This window comes from Bufo bufo, chromosome 1, assembly GCF_905171765.1.
Source record: "Bufo bufo chromosome 1, aBufBuf1.1, whole genome shotgun sequence".
Lineage (NCBI taxonomy): Eukaryota > Metazoa > Chordata > Amphibia > Anura > Bufonidae > Bufo > Bufo bufo.
In genome coordinates, this window is record NC_053389.1 from 22,675,498 (window position 1) to 22,697,768 (window position 22,271).

Here is a 22,271-nt window from a genome sequence, read left to right on the forward strand (position 1 = left end):
TGTTTTAAGGACATTACATCAAAGTTGGATCAGCCTGTAGTGTGTTTTTCCACTTTAATTTTGAGTGTGACTCCAAATCCAGACCTCCATGGGTTGAAAAATTTGATTTCCATTTTTAATTTTTGTGTGATTTTGTTGTCAGCACATTCAACTATGTAAAGAACAAAGTATTTCAGAAGAATATTTAATTAATTCAGATCTAGGATGTGTTATTTTTGTGTTCCCTTTATTTTTTTGAGCAGTGTATATATATATTATACTTTCCTATTTCAGTAAGAAAGAAAATGTTTGCTTTGTTTATTTGTAGCTGGAGTGAAGTCTACATCTTTGACCAGATCATGCGCACTTTCATCAAAATGTGGCTTAAATGGCAGTGTGACCCTACAACAAGGACATATGAGGATTAGCACTTCATGCTGCAACACTGACAACTGCACTCTTAATCTTCCCACATGTAAGTCGTCTATTTCTGCTTCTCTTTGCCAATATTGCGTTAAAGTATAAAAAATAAAAAAACACTGAGGGGAATTTATTATGAAGGGCGTTACATGTGCCAGTTTTAGAAACATTCTCTGAAGTAAGGCTACTTTCCCACTAGGGTTTTTCTTTTCCGGCTCTGAGTTCCGTCCTACGGGCTCAATACCGGAAAAAAATAAGATCAGTTTTATGCTAATGCATTCTTAATGGAGAGCAATCCTTTCAGGATGTCTTCAGTTCAGTCTTTTTGACTTTTCAGGACTTTTTCATGCTGCGGTTTTATCTCCGGCCCAAAAACTGAACACTTGCCTGAATGCCGGATCCAGCATTTTTTTTCCATAGAAATGTATTATTGCCGGATCTGGTATTACAATGCATTTTTCTGACTGATGAGGATCCTGATACGTCTGAAAAATGCCTAAACAGTCAGAAAAAATGACTTGCGTTTGCATACAGTTTGCCTGATCAGGCAACGGAACCGCCTGCCGGAATCAAACAACGCAGGTGTGAAAGTGCCCTAAGATGGGCCTCTTAACAAAACTGTTCCATCTTCTGGCAGTTTGTCCGCCAGAATAACAAATCTACTGTACGTGAGCTATTGACCGCGGTGGATTTGTATTGTAATTGTCGCCAAACTATCGTAAATCTGACGGCCATGGAAGGTCATGCTCCTTTCAAGTACGCTCCCACAAACATGTCCACAGGTTGGTTATTGTCCTGACCTCATTTATTTTTTATTTTTTTATTTTTCCTTATGTTTCTCCTGGTCCTAAATTGGCTTAGTGATGGTTAACCCTTTCAGTGGGTATGTTACTTCATCCCCTCTGTGGCATTAGGTTTGCTATGTAGATCTGATATTATTATTTCTTGATATTATTTGGATTGGTTCAGGCTTACCTACCTTTGTGTTAGGCCTCTTGCAGACAAACGTATTCGTTCCGTTCCGTGCATGCGGTCCCCAATACACAGGCAAAGTTCGTGTGGCGGCCGGGACGGATCCAGACCCATTCAACTTCAATGGATCTGCGATCCGTACGTTCTGCAAAAAGAGAGAACAAGTTCTATCTTTTTGCGGAACAGAAGCACGGAACGGAACACCAAGGAATCACTCCGTAGTGCTTTCGTTCCGTGGTTCCATTCCTTCCGCATTGCATCTCCGGATTTGCGGACCCATTCAAGTGAATATGTCTGCATCCGTGATGCAGAGTGCACACGGCTAGTGCCCCGTGTATTGCGGACCCGCCTTATGCGGGCCACGATACGGCCACGGGGGGCTCACTGTCATGTGCCTTATGTACTGTACATGTATTTCCATCTTTTGTAGGAGCTATGTGGGTACTTTGGGATCCATATTCAGTACAGCGTTTGTGGACATTGCTCCATTTCTAGATGTTTTGTTCCCATTTTATATGATTTATGTTTACCTAATTATTTATATATGCTGCAATAAAGAATATAATACTTTATATATACAAGGTTCTTGCTTACTTTTTTCCAGCTCCGTACGGTATTAGGGTCCATTCACATGTCCACAAAATGGGTCCGCATCCGTTCCGCAATTTTGCGGAACGGGTGCAGACCTACTCATTTTCCATAGGGCCAGAATGTGCTGTCCGCATCCGCATTTGTGGATCCGCACTTCCGCGCTTCCGTTTCCGCAAAAAAATAGAACATGTCCTATTCTTGTCCACAATTGCGGACAAGATTAGGCATTTTCTATTATAGTGTCGGCGATATGCGGTCAAAAAATTGCGGAATGCAATGCCGGTGTCCGTGTTTTGCGGATCAGGAAAACACTTACAGACGTGTGAATGGACCCTTAGAATGTATTGGCTCCAATGAGCCGAAGTTATTACTTTGCGAAGTCTCGTAAGACTTCATGTAATAACTTTGTGAATTAATAATAATATTTATTTATATAGCGCCATCATATTCCACAGCACTTTACAAATTCATAGGGTTCATGTACAAAACAAAAGTAACTGGCTAATATACAACTGAAACACTAGGAGTCAGGGCCCTGCTCCCAAGAGCTTACAGTCTATGAGGAATTGGGGGTGACACATAAGGTAGTTGATTGTGATAAATAGGATTCAAGCCATTATTGAACTGAAAGGAGTGGTGCCCGATGATCTGCTTCAGGTTTGGGACTACTAGAGGATTGAGTTCAGGCCGGAGGAGTTGGTGGGGGAGAGGTTTACTCGGGGAATAGTCGGTAGCTTGATAAGCCTGCCTGAAAAGTTGTGTTTTTAAGGCACATTTGAAGGTGAAGAAGTTGTGAATTGACCTAATATTCCGGGGCAGAGTATTCCAGAGAGTGCGAGTGAGAGGTACAAATTAAGGAGGATGTTAATCTTAGGTCGGAGAACGGAGAGCACGAGTAGGGTGGTAGATGGAGATGAGGGAGGAGATGTATGGAGGTGCAGCACTGTGCAGAGCTTTGTGGGTGAGAAGTTTGAACTGTATTCTGTGTTGGATGGGCGACCAGTGAAGTGACTGGCACAGACTTGTGACATCAGTGTAGCGGTTTGATGGATAGATGAGCCTGGCTGCAGCATTTAGAACAGACCGAAGGGGGAGAATTTAGTGAGAGGAAGACCGATTAGTAATGTATTGCAGAAGTCAAGACGAGAATGAATCAAGGCAACAAGAGTTTTTGCTGTTTCCCCCGTAAGAAAAGGAAGGATTCTGGCAATATTCTTGAGGTGTAGACAACAAGAGCGTGTAAGTGATTGAATATGGGGAACATAGGAAAGATCAGAGTCAAATGTGGCCCCAAGACAGCGGGCATGCTGCACAGGAGTTATGATAGTGCTGCAGACAGAAATTGAAATATCAAGTTTAGGTGAGATAGTAGATGGGGAAAGAAAAGAAGTTCAGTTTATGAAAGGTTCAGTTTAAGATACAGAGAGGACATGATGTCATAGACAGCTGCCAGACAATTACTGGTGTTTTGGAGTAAAGCAGGGGATGATGTCAGGGGTCGAAGTGAATTATTACTGTAAAAAACCTTTACACCGAACTCGGGTTCGGTTCTGAGTGGTTCGGTATCAATTTTTTTTTTTTTACAGTAATAATTAATTCATAAAGTTATAACACAAAGTCTCGCAAGACTTCGCCAAGTAACAACTTCGGCTCATCGGAGCCAATGCATTCTAATACTACACGGAGCTCCTGCTCCGTAAAATATTACAACAAAGTTTTATGTGAATCGACTTCGGATGAATCATCCAAAGTTGATTCGCTCATCCCTAGCCTGTTTCACACTTGTGTTGTTAATTCCGGTTTTGAGATCCGGCAGAGGATCTAAGAACCGGAATTAAATAGATTCGTGCCATTTAACACATCCGCTTTGGTCAGATCCAGTTGTATTTGCTGGATCTCAAAAACTGAAAACCACAACGCAAGTGTAGAACAGGCCTAACCTGACATTTATACCCACACCCGCATCTTCTACTTTTTGGTCAGAATATTCCCCCTAATATCTTACCTTTCAAACCTCTTGTTTCCATGCCAAAGGTGGCTCGGTTTCCCACCAATGTTTATGCCACTTCACTGATCATGCAATAACTGATGGCAGGGTTGATGTGTCCTTCTAAATGACATCATCACTATGATATGCCAAGTGACTGGCCACATGTCACATGTCAAGACAACACCCCAGCAATACAACTGCGGCAAATACAAAGACTAGCACGGTACTGTAAACCATTGGCACAGTAGAATTTGATCATTTTATTGCAGTCACCACTTGGGGGAACTGAGTGTAAAGAGATTTTACAGCTTCCATTGAATTTAATGATAACTGTAAAAAAAAAAATATATATATTATACACCAAGCTCCCTTCGTGGTGGCTGCAGGCTTTCAGTTTTATCAGGTACTGAAAGGAAGCAAGTAGACCTAGAGTTGTATCTGGGAGATTCACCAATATAATTGTGCCACTTGTCTGGTGTAAATTTGAGAAATACAGTGTTCAGGATGAGCACCATATTAATTAAGTCTTTGTTCAACTTTTGCTAAGAGAGAAGTGAACAAAAGCTTGACTTTTAGGCAAGTGAGGGCCAAAACGGTTTTTGCTATGTGGCCCTATGATATTTATTTATTCATTTTCATTTTTAAGCATAATTTATTTATTCCAGGAAGCTGCAAATCTATAAAAAATCTAAATCTAAAAAAGGGGTATAACATACATACATATAAAACAAAACAAGCACAGTAAGCGTGAACTTACAGTATCAGCAGACTGGTAAAGAGGAGGAGAGAGACCGGCCTGTCAGGACTTAAAATCTACAAGGGAATACGAAAAAAGACAGTATCTGAGGGTAGAGGCTGCTCAGGTGGCTGAAGGGTTATTGTAAATTGTAGGATTTTTTGAAAAGTTGCTTTTGAAGGTTTGAAAGGTAATGGAGGGTCTGATCTGCTGGGGTAGTGGGTTCCAGAGTATGGGAGATATGTAAGAAATCTTGTAGATGATTGTGCAAGGAACAGACAAGAGGAGAGCAAAGAAAGAGGCCATCTGAGGATCGAAGATTATGTGTAGAGATATATCGGGAGATGTAAGGATGGGGCAGATTGTGGATGGCCTTATATGTTGTTGTTAGCGTTCTGAACTGAATTCAATGGGAATTTGGGAGCTAGTGAAGGGATTGAAAGAGGGGAGAGACAGAGGAGAAACAAGGGGAGAGATGGATCGGCAGCAGAATTGGAGATTGATTAGAAGGGTGCAAGACCATTAGCTGGGAGGCCACAGAGGAGGATGTTGCAGACGTCCAGGTAGGAGATGATGAGAGTATGCACTAACACAGTGTTTCCCAACCAGTGTGCCTCCAGCTGTTTCAAAACTACAACTCCCAGCATGCCCGGACAGCCTTTGGCTGTGCGGGCATGCTGGGAGGTGTAGTTTTGCAACAGCTGGAGGCACACTGGTTGGGAAACACTGCACTAACCAGCTGCTGTGAAACTACAACTTCCAGTATGCAAACATGCTCGGCTGTTCTAACTCCCATAGAAGTGAATAGACCACTTTGGGAGTTGTCGTTTCAGAACACCTAGAGTGCGGGGGTTGCTGATCCCTGCAGTAGCATTTTGGTTGACTCAAGGTTAAGGAAGGATTTGGAGGTGGCAGGAGGTGGTAAGAGCTTGGACATGTGACTTGACACCTATGTACACCCCTTAGGCCTCTTTCCCATGGGCGTGTCCGGATGTGTCACGGTGCATTTCGGCAAACCCGCGCGAGTAGGAACGCAATTGCAGTCAGTTTTGACTGCGATTGCGTTCCGATGTTCAGTTTTTATCGCGCGGGTGCAATGTGTTTTGCACGCGCGTGATAAAAAACTGACTGTGATACCCAGACCTGAACTTCTTCACAGAAGTTCAGGTTTGGGTTATCTGTAGTGTAGATTGTATTATTTCCCCTTATAACATGGTTATAAGGTAAAATAATAGCATTCTGAATACAGAATGCAGAGTACAATAGGGCTGGAGGGGTTAAAAAAACAAACAATTTAACTCACCTTAATCCACTTGTTTGCGCAGCCCGGCTTCTCTTCTGTCTTTAACTGTGAGCAATAGGACCTTTCATGACGTCACTGCGTACATCACATGGTCCATCACATGATCCATCACCATGGTGATGGATCATGTGATGAGCATCGTGACGTCATCAAAGGTCCTATTGCTCACATATAAAGACAGAAGAGATGCCGGGCTGCGCAAACAAGTGGATTAAAATTAGTTAATTATTTTTTTTTAACCCCTCCAGCCCTATTGTACTATGCATTCTGTATTCAGAATGCTACTATTTTCCCTTATAACCATGTTATAAGAGGAAATAATAATGATCGGATCTCCATCCCGATTGTCACCTAGCAATCGTGCGTGAAAATCGCACCGCATCCGCACTTGCTTGCGGATGCTTGCGATTTTCACGCAGCCCCATTCATTTCTTTGGGGCCTGCGGTGCGTGAAAAACGCACAATATAGAACATGCTGCGATTTTCACGCAACACACAAGTGATGCGTGAAAATCACCGCTCATGTGAACAGCCCCATAGAAATGAATGGGTCAGGATTCAGTGCGGGTGAAATGCGTTCAACTCACGCATCGCATCCGCGCGGAATAATCGCCCGTGTGAAGGGGCATTAATTGTAAAGATTTAGTACTAAATGACTAGAGCTGGGATGTTGGTCCAGAGGTTTATTCTTATTGCCATGTTTGAAGTCAGGAAAGATTTTTAAATTTTTCCTATGATAAGGAACATCTGTTTTGGTTCATGGTAGGTACAGTATTTGTCTTCCACGAGATCATTGCAGGATAATGGGTTGAACCGCATGCAGCGTTTACACAGAGTTCAGGAACTTGCTCTTACACTCTTGTTTAATAATTTCTTAATACATGTGATGAATGACCACTTTCCCAGTGTCCTGATGGGAAATATGGAGGTTCATATGTGGTTCTTCTAGTAATACCTGTGGTTCATACATGGAAAAACATTGTCATGTAAATGTTAAGAAAACCAATGTTCTTTATATTTCTCTCTTTCACCTGTTTTCTTCTAGATGCAACAACAAGTTCTACCCCTAATGGACTGGTCTGCCGATCCTGCATCTCCGCTGTCTCTACCTCGTGTAACACCGATGATACAGTACAATGCACAGGGGAGGAGAATATGTGTCTTCTTATGAAAACTCATGTGTCAGGTACAAATATTGGTTCTTTTTCGTCTGGCATCACACGTCTCGGGATAAGGCCTCATGCACACAGCCGTTGTTTTGGTGGCTCAGATGCGGACCCATTCCCTTCAATGGGGCCACAAAAGATGCGGACAGCACTCCATGCACTGTCCGCATCCGTTTCTCCGTTCCGTGGCCCCGCAAAAAAAATATAACCTGTCCTATTCTTGTCCACGCTTTGCGGACAAGAATAGCCAGGTATATTAAAGGCCGCCCGTTTCGCAAATTGCGGAAGGCACACGGGCGGCTTCCGTTTTTTGCAGATCCGCGGTTTGTAGACGGCAAAAAAAGGAACGGTCGTGTGCATGAGGCCTAAGGCAAAGATAAGAAAGGACACATTTGTTTGAGTCTCTTTCATGCTACTTATTGGCATTGAGGGCTAACAATAGTAGGGAATAAATTATTTTCCTGCCAAATTATCTAGGTCTTTGCTGTGGGTAAAAAAAAAAGCTTGAAGACTGATAAAAAATATATTCTAAATAAACCTCATTTATGAAAATTGTTTTATAGAAAAATGAGAAAACAAAATAAAAAAACAATGCTCAGGTTAAGAAATCTTCATATATGTGGCTAAGGCCTCATGCACACGACCGTTTTTTTTTGCGGTCCGCAAAAACGGGTTCCGTAGTTCCGTGATCCGTGTCCGTTTTTCCTTCCGTGGGTCTTCCTTGATTTTTGGAGAATCCACGGACATGAAGGAAAAAGTCGTTTTGGTGTCCGCCTGGCCGTGCGGAGGCAAACGGATCCGTCCTGACTTACAATGCAAGTCAATGGGGACGGATCCGTTAGACGTTGACACAATATGGTGCAATTGCAAACGGATCCGTCCCCCATTGACTTTCAATGTAAAGTCAGGAGTCCCTATTATACCATCAGATCTGAGTTTTCTCCAATCTGATGGTATATTTTAACTTGAAGCGTCCCCATCACCATGGGAACGCCTCTATGTTAGAATATACCATCGGATTTGAGTTGCATCATGAAAACTCTTATCCGACAGTATATTCTAACACAGAGGCGTTCCCATGGTGATGGGGATGCTTCAAGTTAGAAGATACTGAGAACTGTGTAATAACTGCCCCCTGCTGCCTGGCAGCACCCGATCTCTTACAGGGGGCTGTGATCCGCACAATTAACCCCTCAGGTGCCGCACCTGAAGGGGTTAATTGTGCGTATCATAGCCCCCTGTAAGAGATCAGGGGCTGCCAGGCAGCAGGGGGCAGACCCCCCTCCCTCCCCAGTTTGAATATCATTGGTGGCCAGTGTGCGGCCCCCCCGGCCCCCCCTCCCTCCCTCTATTGTATTATCATTGGTGGCCAGTGTGCGCCCCCCCGGCCCCCCCTCCCTCCCTTTATTGTATTATCATTGGTGGCCAGTGTGCGGCCCCCCCTCCCTCCCTCTATTGTATTATCATTGGTGGCCAGTTTGCGCCCCCCCGGCCCCCCCTCCCTCCCTTTATTGTATTATCATTGGTGGCCAGTGTGCGGCCCCCCCGGCCCCCCCTCCCTCCCTCTATTGTATTATCATTGGTGGCCAGTGTGCGCCCCCCTGGCCCCCCCTCTATTGTATTAATATCATTGGTGGCCAGTGTGCGGCCTCCCCCCCGATCATTGGTGGCAGCGGAGAGTTCCGATCGGAGTCCCAGTTTAATCGCTGGGGCTCCGATCGGTAACCATGGCAACCAGGACGCTACTGCAGTCCTGGTTGCCATGGTTACTTAGAAATATTACTTAGAAATATTACTGCGCTGTCTGTGACCGGCCGGGAGCTCCTCCTACTGGTAAGTGACAGGTCTGTGCGGCGCATTGCTTAATGATCTGTCACTTACCAGTAGGAGGAGCTCCTTGCCGGTCAGAGACAGCGCAGCAGGTAAGTATGATGCTTCTAATATTGCTAAGTAACCATGACAACCAGGACTGCAGTAGCGTCCTAGTTGCCATGGTTACCGATCGGAGCCCCAGCGATTAAACTGGGACTCAGATCGGAACTCTCCGCTGCCACCAATGATCGGGGGGGGGGGGAGGCCGCACACTGGCCACCAATGATATTAATACAATAGAGGGGGGGCCGGGGGGGGCACACACTGGCCACCAATGATAATACAATAGAGGGAGGGAGGGGGGGCCGCACACTGGCTACCAATGATAATACAAAAAAGGGAGGGAGGGGGGCCGCACTGGCCACCAATGATATTAATACAATAGAGGGAGGGGGGGCCGCACTGGCCACCAATGAAATTAAAACTGGGGAGGGAGTGGGGTCTGCCCCCTGCTGCCTGGCAGCCCCTGATCTCTTAAAGGGGGCTATGATATGCACAATTAACCCCTTCAGGTGCGGCACCTGAGGGGCTAATTGTGCGGATCACAGCCCCCTGTAAGAGATCGGGTGCTGCCAGGCAGCAGGGGGCAGTCATGTACACAGTTCATAGAATATTCTAACTAGAAGCGTCCCCATCACTATGGGATGGTTTTCACGAAGTGAAAACTCAGCTCTGAAAAAGCTTTTATGATTTTATGTATGAAAGTAGCCTACGGACAAGGATCACGGACACGGATGCCAATCTTGTGTGCATCCGTGTTTTTTCACGGACCCATTGACTTGAATGGGTCCGTGAACCGTTGTCCGTCAAAAAAATAGGACAGGTCATATTTTTTGGACGGACAGGATACACGGATCAAGGAGGCGGATGACAAACGGTGCATTTTCCGAGTTTTCAATGGACCCATTGAAAGTCAATGGGTCCGCAGAAAATCACGGAAAATGAAACAACGGCCACGGGTGCACACAACGGTCGTGTGCATGAGACCTAAGGCTACTTTCACACTAACGGCACGGACCTCCAGCAGGCTGTTCCGTCGGGTGAATAGCCTGTCGGATCCGTGCTGACGTTAGTGAACATGTACCCCTGGACTGCCGCTCCCCATTGACTATAACGGGGGCGGGGGCGGAGTTCCGGCGGAGGCATGGCAGCGCACGGCGAGAGGCTGCCGGAATAAATGTCGGACATGTAGTAGTTTTATTCCGGCAGCCTCTCGCCGTCGGAACTCCGTCCCCACCCCCATTATAGTCCATAGGGACGGAGCGGCATTCCGGGGGCACACGTTCACTAGCGGCAGGACGGATCCTACAGGCTGTTCACCCGACGGAACAGCCTGCCGGAGGTCCGTGCCGCTAGTGTGAAAGTAGCCTTACGTATACAAAAAAACGTATACGTTAAGCGGTTGATTCAGACTGATGCAGTGGCATTTGTTCACTATAGAGTTCCATTGTTTAAAAAAAATATATATTAAATATTTTTTTTTCTTCCAGTACTTTGCAGGATACAAGATAGTTGTGTGCTGCGTTTTTGTATGCTTTTTTTTTTTCTAACGTATACGTCAAACAAAGGGATAAAACATGAGGTGAACCCAACTTTAATGTTGTGTTAAATGAAATTGTGTCTTTTTCAGGATCGATGTCATTGTCAACAGCCTTTCGAGGGTGCGCAACAAAGTCTATCTGTGACATCGGCAGCCAGTCCACAAGCAATGAAGGAGTGAAAACCAATGTTAAGTTTATCTGCACCAGCGGTGGCCTTAGTGTCCATAACATCGTCCTGACTCCGGCCATTGTGTGTCTTCTACTGCTGAAACTGTTCTTCTAAGGCCTCATGCACACGACAGTATTTTTTCACGGTCCGCAAAACGGGGTTCCGTTATTCCGTGATCTGTGATCCGTTTTTGTTTCCATGTGTCTTCCTTGATTTTTGGAGGATCACCAGACATGAAGGAAAGTGAAAAAATATCTAAGTCAAGTTTGCCTTGCAAATGATAGGAAAAAAACGGATGCGGATGACAATCTTGTGTGCCTCCGTGTTTTTTCACGGACCCATTGACTTGAATAGGTCCGCGAACCGTTGTCCGTGAAAAAAATAGGACAGGTCATATTTTTTTGACGGACTGGAAACACGGATCACGGACGCGGGTGACAAACGTTGCATTATCCGAGTTTTCAACGGACCCATTGAAAATCAATGGGTCCGCGGAAAATCACGGAAAACGGAACAACGGACACGGAACACAACAACGGTCATGTGCATGAGGCCTAACAGAGGTTAAGGATCTTTGGATGAATGAAGCCAATGGAAACAAAAAATGTGTTCAGTATAGAATATTTGAAACCTTGGATAGAAAATATCAATGTGCACAAGTAATTTATAAATTGTCTTCTGCAAGTTTCATTTTGTTGTAAGTTTACTTTTGTTTTACAAACCGCATCAATTGATATTTCAATAATTTTTTGAATAAACAAATAAGTTACAAATGAAGATTTCCTCAGCACTAATTAAGTAAATGTGATGTATCCACACAATACTAGGGAAGCTGTGTTTCTTCATATTCATAATTTTTGTGCATGATATTTAACATGCATCTATTCTGTATATAGACAAGTTTCTACATAGGCTTATTGCCAGCACAGCAACCCAACAGCATTCTGCTGCAAACGATGAGCAACTATCTATTTTTTTATAGCATTATAGCGAAAGGATTTTTATAGCAGTGGCATTAACATATAGGGGGCAGTTATCATTGTAGTTTCATCTGATGTTTATCTTAAATTGTGCCTTTTTTTTGCTAAAAATATTTCACCTCATTTACCAAGCCACTTCCGCCGATATAAAGCTATTTTTCACGGTCCATGTCTTCTTCTGAGTTGGCGAGGAAAATGGGGGCATGGTTTTTAAGGCATATTGTTTTTTGCCACATTTATTACATGCACCTTTCTAAATTGTCGCTTAATAATGCACAAATCAAGGCCAACCAGGACATGCCATAAAATGGTCGCATTACACGCCTTGCTGAGACTTTAGAAAAAAATTATCACATATCCTATGAGTTTTCATAGAACCACCTGATAAGAACATTTCTATAACTGGAAACTAGAAAGCCACAAAACCAATCAGCCAATGAAGAAGAAAATATAAAAAGGAGCACCTGCTCCTTTATAAAAGGATTAGAAGTGACAATCGGCACAGGCTGAAGTCAAAATAAAAATAAATAAATAAATAATAATACAGCCTATATCAACATTGCATCGAGCAAAAGATAAATAAATAAAAAAAATTGCAGAAATATTGTTTTTGTGCCGTAATAAAAAAAATTTGATCAGGGACATAACAAGGAATGGCTGTGTCCCATGGTATACTTTTGAAAGCACCCCCTCCCCCTCAAGCATTAGGCTAGGGCAACAAGGCGACATGTGTTGCAGAAGAGATGTCACCGTGTGGCCATAGCCTTAAAGTAGTTATCAAGTTGTTACATAAAAATTACATATCCTCAAAATACGTTATTAATGTGAGATAAGCATGGATCAGACCCGTGGTACCCCTGCAACGAAGATTTTTAACTCTTAGGATACCAGAGGTTTTGTTTTTGAGTTTGAATCTTTCTTCCCTATCTTCCTTGAGCCATAATTTTTTTTTCTCTATTCACGTATCCACGTGAGGGCTTATTTTTTTGCAGGACAAGTTTTACTTTCTAATGCCACCATTTATTATGGCATACATTGTAGTGGGAAGCGGGAAAATGCGGTAGAATTAGAAAAAAAGTGCAATTCCTCCACCTTTGCGGGTTTTGTCCCCATGGCGTTCCTTTTGCAGCAAAACTGACCTGTGCATATCATTCTCTGGTTCAGTATGATTACAAAGATACCACACAGGGGCGTTGCTAGGGTCTCAAAAGATCCAGGGCCCAAGCCCCAATAAATATGGCCCAGTTCTCTAAGGCTACTTTCACACTGTTCTGGCGGGGGAACAGCCTGCCGGATCCGTGCTACCGCTACTGCACCGTGCCGCTGGAGGGTCGCTCAGCCCCATTCACTATAATGGGGCTGAGTGGGCTTCCAGCGGCGCGGATCCAGCAGGCTGCTCACCCGCCAGAACATCTTGCCGGAGAGGGCTACCTCTAGTGTGAAAGTAGCCTAAGTCGACCGTGCATTTTGCTGTACTCGCTATACAGCAGCACATACCTGTCACATCCAGGGCCTCCAGGTGATGTCTCCTCTGATGTAGATCTTCTCTGTCATTATCTTCTCCATTTGGTCCAGACAACTTCTTTCAGCTGCCTCGTCTCAGCAGAGTGTGACACACAGACATCTTAGCTTTCTCACATTTCTATCATCATCCCCCAACCTGGAGTCCACACAGTGTTATCCTGCTGCTCGCTGTGTTCCGCAATGCCCCCAAATACTATCCTGAAGAAAAATGAGTACTGTACAGATAGCCCCCCCATAGTAATAGCGCTCCTCATAGTCCCACCAATAGTATTTCCCTTCTAGAGTGCCCTCATTAGTAATACTGCCCCCTACAGTGCCCCCAATTAGTAGAAGAGCCCTCCAGTATTAATAATGCCCTCTCAGAGCCCCCAGTAGCAATAAGGCCCCCCTATTGTTCCCCAGTAGTAATAAAGCTTTCTACAGACCCCTCAGTAGTAATAAGGCCCCCATAGTGCTCTTAGTAGAAATAAGGCAGATCTATAAGTCACTGCTATAGAGCCCCCAGTAGTAATACAAACGCCTAATGTCCCCTGGATTTAAAATGCCCCCACAGTATTTATATTGTCCCTCCTGTTATAATGCTCTCCCCTGAAGTGCCCCCTGTAGTTATATTCCTCCTCTTAGCGTCCTCACAAATTATAATTTTTCAGCCCCTCCACCATACAGTCCCATGTAAATAACACTTTTTCCCTCCCTCCGGCATAGAGTCCCATGTAAATAACATCACACCATCTCTCCAGCCCCTCCAATATACAGTCCTATGTTTATACCATCCCTCTCTGTCTACAGCCCCCTTCAACATACAGTCCCATGTAAATAACATCACTCCCTCCACAGCCGCCATCAACATACAGTCCCATGTAAATAACATCACTCCCTCCACAGCCGCCATCAACATACAGTCCCATGTAAATAACATCACTCACTCCCACAACCACCATCAACATACAGTCCCATGTAAACATCACTCTCTCCCACAGCCGCCATCAATATACAGTCCCATGTAAAAAAATCACTCCCTCCCCAGCAACCATCAATATACAGTCCTATGTAAATAACATCACTCCCTCCCACAGCCGCCTTCAACATATAGCCTCATGTAAATAACATCACTCCCTCCCCCAGCTACATCAATATACAGTCCCATGTAATTAACATCACTTCCTCCCCCAGCCACCATCAATATACAGTCCCATGTAAATAACATCACCCCCTCCCCAGCCTTATCCAACATACAGTCCCATGTTAATCACTCCCTCCCCAGCCACCATCAATTTACAGCCCCATGTAAATAACATCACTCCTGAACATTTAGTCCCATGATGACATCCCTCCCTTCAGCCCTAACATCCAGTCCCAGTTAAATAACCACAACCCCCAGCATTGGTCTGCCTCTCCCTTCACTTACCTCTCCTTTTGTAGCAGACATCACCACAGCTTCTTCCCCAGGACTTCTCCTCTTCACTGTTGGCATCTCCTGCACTGGTCACATGATGGCCACCTCTGCCGTCTGCACTGATCACGTGACCTGTGATGTCATCACAGGTCCTTCAGATCATGCAGTGCATTATATTCAATTGTATTGCCGTCTTTTTTTATTCCAGAGGGAAAGCAAACCAGGCTGGTGCAGTGAGCTGCATTTATATTTATATAAGCAGATATATGAGTTTGACCGCGACGCGTGGTTGATTAAGTGTGGTTGCGTAAGTGTGTGACTTAAGATTAAGTGACTTTAGATTCAGGGACTTCAGTGGGGGACTGCAATTAGCCAGTTTCCTAGTACTACATTATTTTGTATTTTTCGCTGTTGCGGTGTAATCCCCATTTAGTATGTGTTGCACAATTGACAATGCAGTCCAGTGCACATCTTGCATGATGTATGCAGTCCTGGAACAGCCGTTCGAGGGTGTATATCTTTGTTCAAGATGTGAGCAAATTACCCGTTTGGAATCGCAAATCGAGTCTCTAAACAGGCAAGTTGCAACACTAAGAGGCATTGACAATTTGCAAAAGAGTTTGCTTCTCACCAAGCAAGCACTCTTTGGGGTAGATGAGGGGGAGGGGGAATGAGAGGAGGCTGATGAAAGTAAGGTAGCTATCTGGGTAACAGTTAGAAAGCAGGGTAGAGGGAAGAGTGCCAGGGAGGCTAGCCCTGATCTGACACACCCCAACAAATTTGCACGTTTGGCAGATGAGGGGGATGTCAGTCCAGGGACGGCACTGCCGCAGCCGGACACTTCCTCTGCCAGTCAGGGGAATGTCAGCTCCGGTAAGCAGGGGACCAGGAGAGCAGGGCAGGCCAGACAGGTGCTGGTAGTGGGAGACTCCATTATTAGGGGAACAGATAGGGAAATCTGTCACAAAGACCGTGATCGCCGAACAGTGTGCTGTCTTCCTGGCGCTAGAGTTCGACACATGGCGGATCGGGTTGACAGATTACTGGGAGGGGCTGGAGACGATCCAGCGGTCATGCTCCATATCGGAACCAATGACAAAGTTAGAGGTAGGTGGAGAGTCCTTAAAAATGATTTCAGGGATTTAGGTCAAAAGCTTAGGGCAAGGACCTCAAAAGGTAGTATTTTCCGAAATACTACCTGTACCACGGGCCACACAAGAAAGGCAGCGGGAGATTAGGGAGATTAACAAGTGGCTCAAGAACTGGTGTAGGAAGGAGGGGTTTGGGTTCCTGGAGAACTGGGCCGACTTCTCTATCGACTACAAGCTCTATTGTAGGGACAGGCTGCACCTCAATGAGGAAGGGGCACCTGTGTTGGGGAGAAAGATGGCTAGAAGGTTGGAGGAGTGTTTAAACTAGGGACTGGGGGGGAATTACATTATAGGAGGGGAAGATAGTGCAGATAGAGACCGGGGGCAAGGTAGTGGGACTGGGGGAGGAATGGAAGGAGGGACTAGAACAGTTCAGAAGAAAAGGTGTAGGGTAAAAAATATACATAAACCTCTGGAATTAGTGATGTGTGAGGAGGACTATGACATAGTGGGAATAACTGAGACATGACTGGATGATAGCTATGACTGGGCAGTTAATGTACAGTCGTGGGCAAAACTTTTTAGAATTACATAAGTATTGGAAATTGGAAAAGTTGCTGCTTATGTTTTTATAATAGCAATTTGCATATACTCCAGAATGTTATGAAGAGTGATCAGATGAATTGCACAGTCCTTCTTTGCCATGAAAATTAACCTAATCCCAAAAAAACCTTTCCACTGCATATCATTGCTGTCATTAACCCCTTAAGGACGCAGGGCGTATCGGTACGCCCTATTTCCCGAGTCCTTAAGGACTCAGGGCGTACCGGTACGTCCTAACTTGAAATCAGTATTCCGGCGCCCGAGGGGTTAAACGGAACGGGATTTCGGCTGAAATCCTTCAGCCGGCATCCTGTGACAACGCCAGGGGGGGTCACATGACCCCCCCGTGTCGGCGATCGCAGCAAACCGCAGGTCAATTCAGACCTGCGGTTTGCTGCGCTTTTTGCAGTTTCTGATGCCCCGCGGTCCCTGACCGCGGGGATCAGAAACTTTTGAGTGCCCATAATCTATATTTTTCACCCCCCCCTGCACCCCTGCACGATTTTATGCCGGCGGGGTGGTGCGGGGGGGGTGTCGCATGCGGTGGGGGCGGTGCGGGAGGCGGGCGGTGCGGCAGGCGGGATCGCGATCCCCCGCCCGCCTCCCCATGAATGATCGTTGGCTTCTAGTGGGGATACCAGGGTGCCAGCACATTGCTGGCACCCTGGTATAAACGGCTGACATCTGTGCAGATGTCAGCCGTTTAACCCTTTCCATACCGCGGTCCGTACGGACCGCTGTATGGAAAAAGTTAACTGTCGTCGGTCAGGAGCTCCCTCCCTCTCCATCGGGGGGCTGCTGTGCCTTTGCAGCCCCCGATGGAGAGGGAGAGAGCCCCCAGAGAGCCCCCTCAGCCCTGTGCTTACCCTTCCCGTCTGCGAAGTTCTGAGCAGACGGGGAGGGTTCCCATGGCAACAGGACGCCTGCTCAGGCGTCCTGCTGTCCATGGTGCTGAACAGATCTATGCTGAAAGCATAGATCTGTTCAGTGTAAGTAAAATACAGTACAGAACAATATATATTGTTCTGTACTGTATTATACAGACATCAGACCCACTGGATCTTCCAGAAACCAAGTGGGTCTGGGTCAAAAAAAAAGTTAAAAAAAGTGAAAAAAGTTAAGATAAAAAAAAAAAACATTCATCACTGAATAAAAATTAAAAAAAATAAAATACACTACACATATTAGGTATCGCCGCGTCCGTAACGACCTGATCTATAAAACGGTCATGTTACTTTCCCCGCACGGTGAACACCATAAAAAAAAAAAAAAAAAAACTATGAGAAAATTGAAATTTTGCCCACCTTACTTCCCAAAAAAGGTATAAAAGTGATCAAAAAGTCACATGTACGCCAAAATAGTACCAATCAAACCGTCATCTCATCCCGCAAAAATCATACCTTACCCAAGATAATCGCCCAAAAACTGAAAAAACTATGGCTCTCAGACTAAAGAAACACTAAAACATGATTTTTTTTGTTTCAAAAATGAAATCATTGTGTAAAAACTTACATAAATAAAAATAAAGTATACATATTAGGTATCGCCGCGTCCGTATCGACCGGCTCTATAAGAATATCACATGATCTAACCCCTCAGGTGACCACCGTAAAAAATAAAAAATAAAAACGGTGTAAAAAAAGCCATTTTTTGTCATCTTACGTCACAAAAAGTGTAATAACAAGCGATCAAAAAGTCATATGCACCCCAAAATAGTGCCAATTAAACCGTCATCTCATCCCGCAAAAAATGAGACCCTACTCAAGATAATCGCCCAAAAACTGAAAAAACTATGGCTCTTAGACTATGGAGACACTAAAACTTTTTCTGGTTTTAAAAATGAAGTTATTGTATAAAACTTACATAAATAACAAAAAAGGTATACATATTAGGTATCGCCGCGTCCGTGACAACCTGCTCTATAAAATTACCACATGATCTAACCTGTCAGATGAATGTTGTAAATAACAAAAAAAAAAAAAAACGTGCCAAAAAAGCTATTTCTTGTTCCCTTGCCGCACAAAAAAGTGTAATATAGAGCAACCAAAAATCATATGTACCCTAAACTAGTACCAACAAAGCTGCCACCTTATTCCGTACTTCTAAAATGGGGTCACTTTTTTGGAGTTTCTACTCTAGGGGTGCATCAGGGGGGCTTCAAATGGGACATGGTGTCAAAAAAACCAGTCCAGCAAAACCTGCCCTTCCAAAAACCGTATGGCATTCCTTTCCTTCTGCGCCCTGCCGTGTGCCCGTACAGCGGTTTACGAACACATATTAGGTGTTTCTGTAAACTACAGAACCAGGGCCATAAATAATGAGTTTTGTTTGGCTGTTAACCCTTGCTTTGTTACTGGAAAAAAAAATATTAAAATGGAAAATCTGCCAAAAAAGTGAAATTTTGAAATTGTATCTCTATTTTCCATTAAATCTTGTGCAACACCTAAAGGGTTAACAAAGTTTGTAAAATCAGTTTTGAATACCTTGAGGGGTGTAGTTTCTTAGATGGGGTCACTTTTATGGAGTTTCTACTCTAGGGGTGCATCAGGGGGTATTCAAATGGGACATGGTGTCAAAAAAACAGTCCAGCAAAATCTGGCTTCCAAAAACCATACGGCGCACCTTTCACTCTACGCCCCGCTGTGTGGCCGTACAGTAGTTTACGGCCACATATGGGTGTTTCTGTAAACGGCAGAGTCAGGGCAATAAAGATACAGTCTTGTTTGGCTGTTAACCCTTGCTTTGTTAGTGGAAAAAATGGGTTAAAATGGAAAATTAGGCAAAAAAATGAAATTCTCAAATTTCATCCCCATTTGCCAATAACTCTTGTGCAACACCTAAAGGGTTAACAAAGTTTGTAAAATCAGTTTTGAATACCTTGAGGGGTGTAGTTTCTTAGATGGGGGTCACTTTTATGGAGTTTCTACTCTAGGGGTGCTTCAAATGGGACATGGTGTCAAAAAAACAGTCCAGCAAAATCTGGCTTCCAAAAACCATACGGCGCACCTTTCACTCTACGCCCCGCTGTGTGGCCGTACAGTAGTTTACGGCCACATATGGGGTGTTTCTGTAACGGCAGAGTCAGGGCAATAAAGATACAGTCTTGTTTGGCTGTTAACCCTTGCTTTTGTTAGTGGAAAAATGGGTTAAAATGGAAATTAGGCAAAAAAATGAAATTCTCAAATTTCATCCCATTTGCCAATAACTCTTGTGCAACACCTAAAGGGTTAACAAAGTTTGTAAAATCAGTTTTGAATACCTTGAGGGGTGTAGTTTCTTAGATGGGGTCACTTTTATGGAGTTTCTACTCTAGGGGTGCATCAGGGGGCTTCAATGGGACATGGTGTCAAAAAAAACAGTCCAGCAAAATCAGCCCTCCAAAAATCAAACGGCGCACCTTTCACTCTAAACGCCCTACTGTGTGCCCGTACAGTAGTTTTACGGCCACATATGGGGTGTTTCTGTAAACGGCAGAGTCAGGGCAATAAAGATACAGTCTTGTTTAGCTGTTAACCCTTGCTTTGTTAGTGGAAAAAATGGGTTAAAATGGAAAATTAGGCAAAAAAAAAATGAAATTCTCAAATTTCATCCCCTTTGCCAATAACTCTTGTGCAATACCTAAAGGGTTAACGAAGCTTGTAAATCAGTTTGAATACCTTGAGGGTGTAGTTAGTTTATAGAATGGGGGTCATTTTTGGGCGGTTTCTATTATGTAAGCCTCGCAAAGTGACTTCAGACCTGTTGTGGTCCCTAAAAATTTGGTTTTTGTAAATTTCTGAAAAATTTCAAGATTTGCTTCTAAACTTCTAAGCCTTATAACATCCCCAAAAATAAAATATCAATCCCAAAATGCTACAAACATGAAGTAGACATATGGGGAATGTAAAGTCATCAAAATTTTTGGGGTATTACTATGTATTACAGAAGTAGAGAAACTGAAACTTTGAAATTTGCAAATTTTTCAAAATTTTTGGTAAATAGGTATTTTTTTATGCAAAAAATTAACTTTTTTGACCCAATTTTAGCAGTGTCATGAAGTACAATATGTGACGAAAAAAACAATCTCAGAACGGCCTGGATAAGTCAAAGCGTTTAAAGTTATCAGCACTTAAAGTGACACTGGTCAGATTTGCAAAAAATGGCCAAGTCCTTAAGGTGAAATAGGGCTGAGTCCTTAAGGGGTTAAAGGACCTGCTGAGATCATTTCAGTAATCGTCTTGTTAACTCAGGTGAGAATGTTGACGAGCAAAAGGCTGGAGATCATTATGTCAGGATGATTGGGTTAAAATGGCAGAATTGACCTGTTAAAAGGAGGGTGATACTTGAAATCATTGTTCTTCCATTGTTAGCCATGGTGACCTGCAAAGAAACGCGTGCAGCCATCATTGCGTTGCATAAAAATGGCTTCACAGGCAAGGATATTGTGGCTACTAAGATTGCACCTCAATCAACAATTTATAGGATCATCAAGAACTTCAAGGAAAGAGGTTCAATTCTTGTTAAGAAGGCTTCAGGGCGCCTAAGAAAGTCTAGCAAGCGCCAGGATCATCTCCTAAAGAGGATTCAGCTGTGGGATCGGAGTGCCACTAGTGCAGAGCTTGCTCAGGAATGGCAGCAGGCAGGTGTGAGCGCATCTGCACGCACAGTGAGGCGAAGACTTTTGGAAGATGACCTGGTGGCAAGAAGGGCAGCAAAAAAGCCACTTCTCTCCAAAAAAAACATCAGGGACAGATTGATCTTCTGCAGAAAATATGGTGAAAGGACTGCTGAGGACTGGGGCAAAGTAATATTCTCCGATGAAGCCTCTTTCCAATTGTTTGGGGCATCAGGAAAAAGGCTTGTCCGGAGAAGAAAAGGTGAACGCTACCATCAGTCCTGTGTCTTGCCAACAGTAAAGCATCCTGAGACCATTCATGTGTGGGGTTTGCTTCTCATCCAAGGAGGGGCTCACTCACAATTTTGCCCAAAAACACAGCCATGTATAAAGAATGGTACCAAAACACCCTCCAACAGCAACTTCTTCCAACAATCCAACAACAGTTTGGTGAAGAACAATGCATTTTCCAGCACGATGGAGCACCGTGCCATAAGGCAAAAGTGATAAGTGGCTTGGGGACCAAAACGTTGACATTTTGTCACAACCAGACAGCTGAGAAGCTCTGACAGGAGCCGTCCAGAACCTCCTCCTTGAGTTTTCTTTGTTTGATTTCAGTTCCTCATCTCGTTAGCCTATCTCAGCTGTCATGCAGTTGGACTGATTGCTTCCCTTTAAGTTCCTCCCCATGATGCATTAGGTTGCGGCTTATACAACTTCCTGGAGTGTGTGGGCATTCCTTTCCTAGTTCCCAGTCCGTCTGCGAAGATAAGTACTGTTTATGTATTTGTGATTTTCTGTTTGCTGGATCCAGTGACCCTGGCTCCCTCCGTGTCTGTGTAGGGGGCCGGTGGTCTTGTCCCCTCACTATTGTAGGGTCTTCAGCTGTAAGATAGTCGAGGTACGTGGATATGCGCCCATCCACCTTTGGGGTGTTCGCATAGGCTGAGCAGTCAGGGAGAGTGGCAGGTCTCATGCAGGGGTCTCCCTTTTGTTCTTAGTTGTGATCCAGTGACTCATAGATTATATTGTACTGTCTTGTTTCCCTGTACACCATCCGTGACACATTTTGGGTCCATGGCCTGGAAACTCCCCAGATCTTAATCCCATTGAGAACTTGTGGTCAATCCTCAAGAGGCGGGTGGACAAACAAAAACCCACTAATTCTGCAAACTCCAAGAAGTGATTATGAAAGAATGGGTTGCTATCAGTCAGGAATTGGCCCAGAAGTTGATTGAGAGCATGCTCTGTCGAATTGCAGAGGTCCTGAAAAAGAAGGGCCAACACTGCAAATACTGACTCTTTGCATAAATGTCATGTAATTGTCGATAAAAGCCTTTGAAA

The 22,271-nt window shown here is 44.2% G+C and overlaps 1 protein-coding gene across 1 annotated transcript in view; it reads left to right on the top strand.

Moving 5' to 3' along the window:
- Positions 1-22,271, top strand: part of LOC120992317 (phospholipase A2 inhibitor and Ly6/PLAUR domain-containing protein-like) — a 142,165-nt gene that overhangs the window by 11,404 nt on the left and 108,490 nt on the right. Inside the window, exons 3-4 of the mRNA XM_040421233.1 lie at positions 308-454; positions 7,037-7,177. Coding sequence (XP_040277167.1) covers positions 308-454; positions 7,037-7,177 — 288 coding nt within the window. The remainder of the gene's footprint in view (positions 1-307; positions 455-7,036; positions 7,178-22,271) is intronic.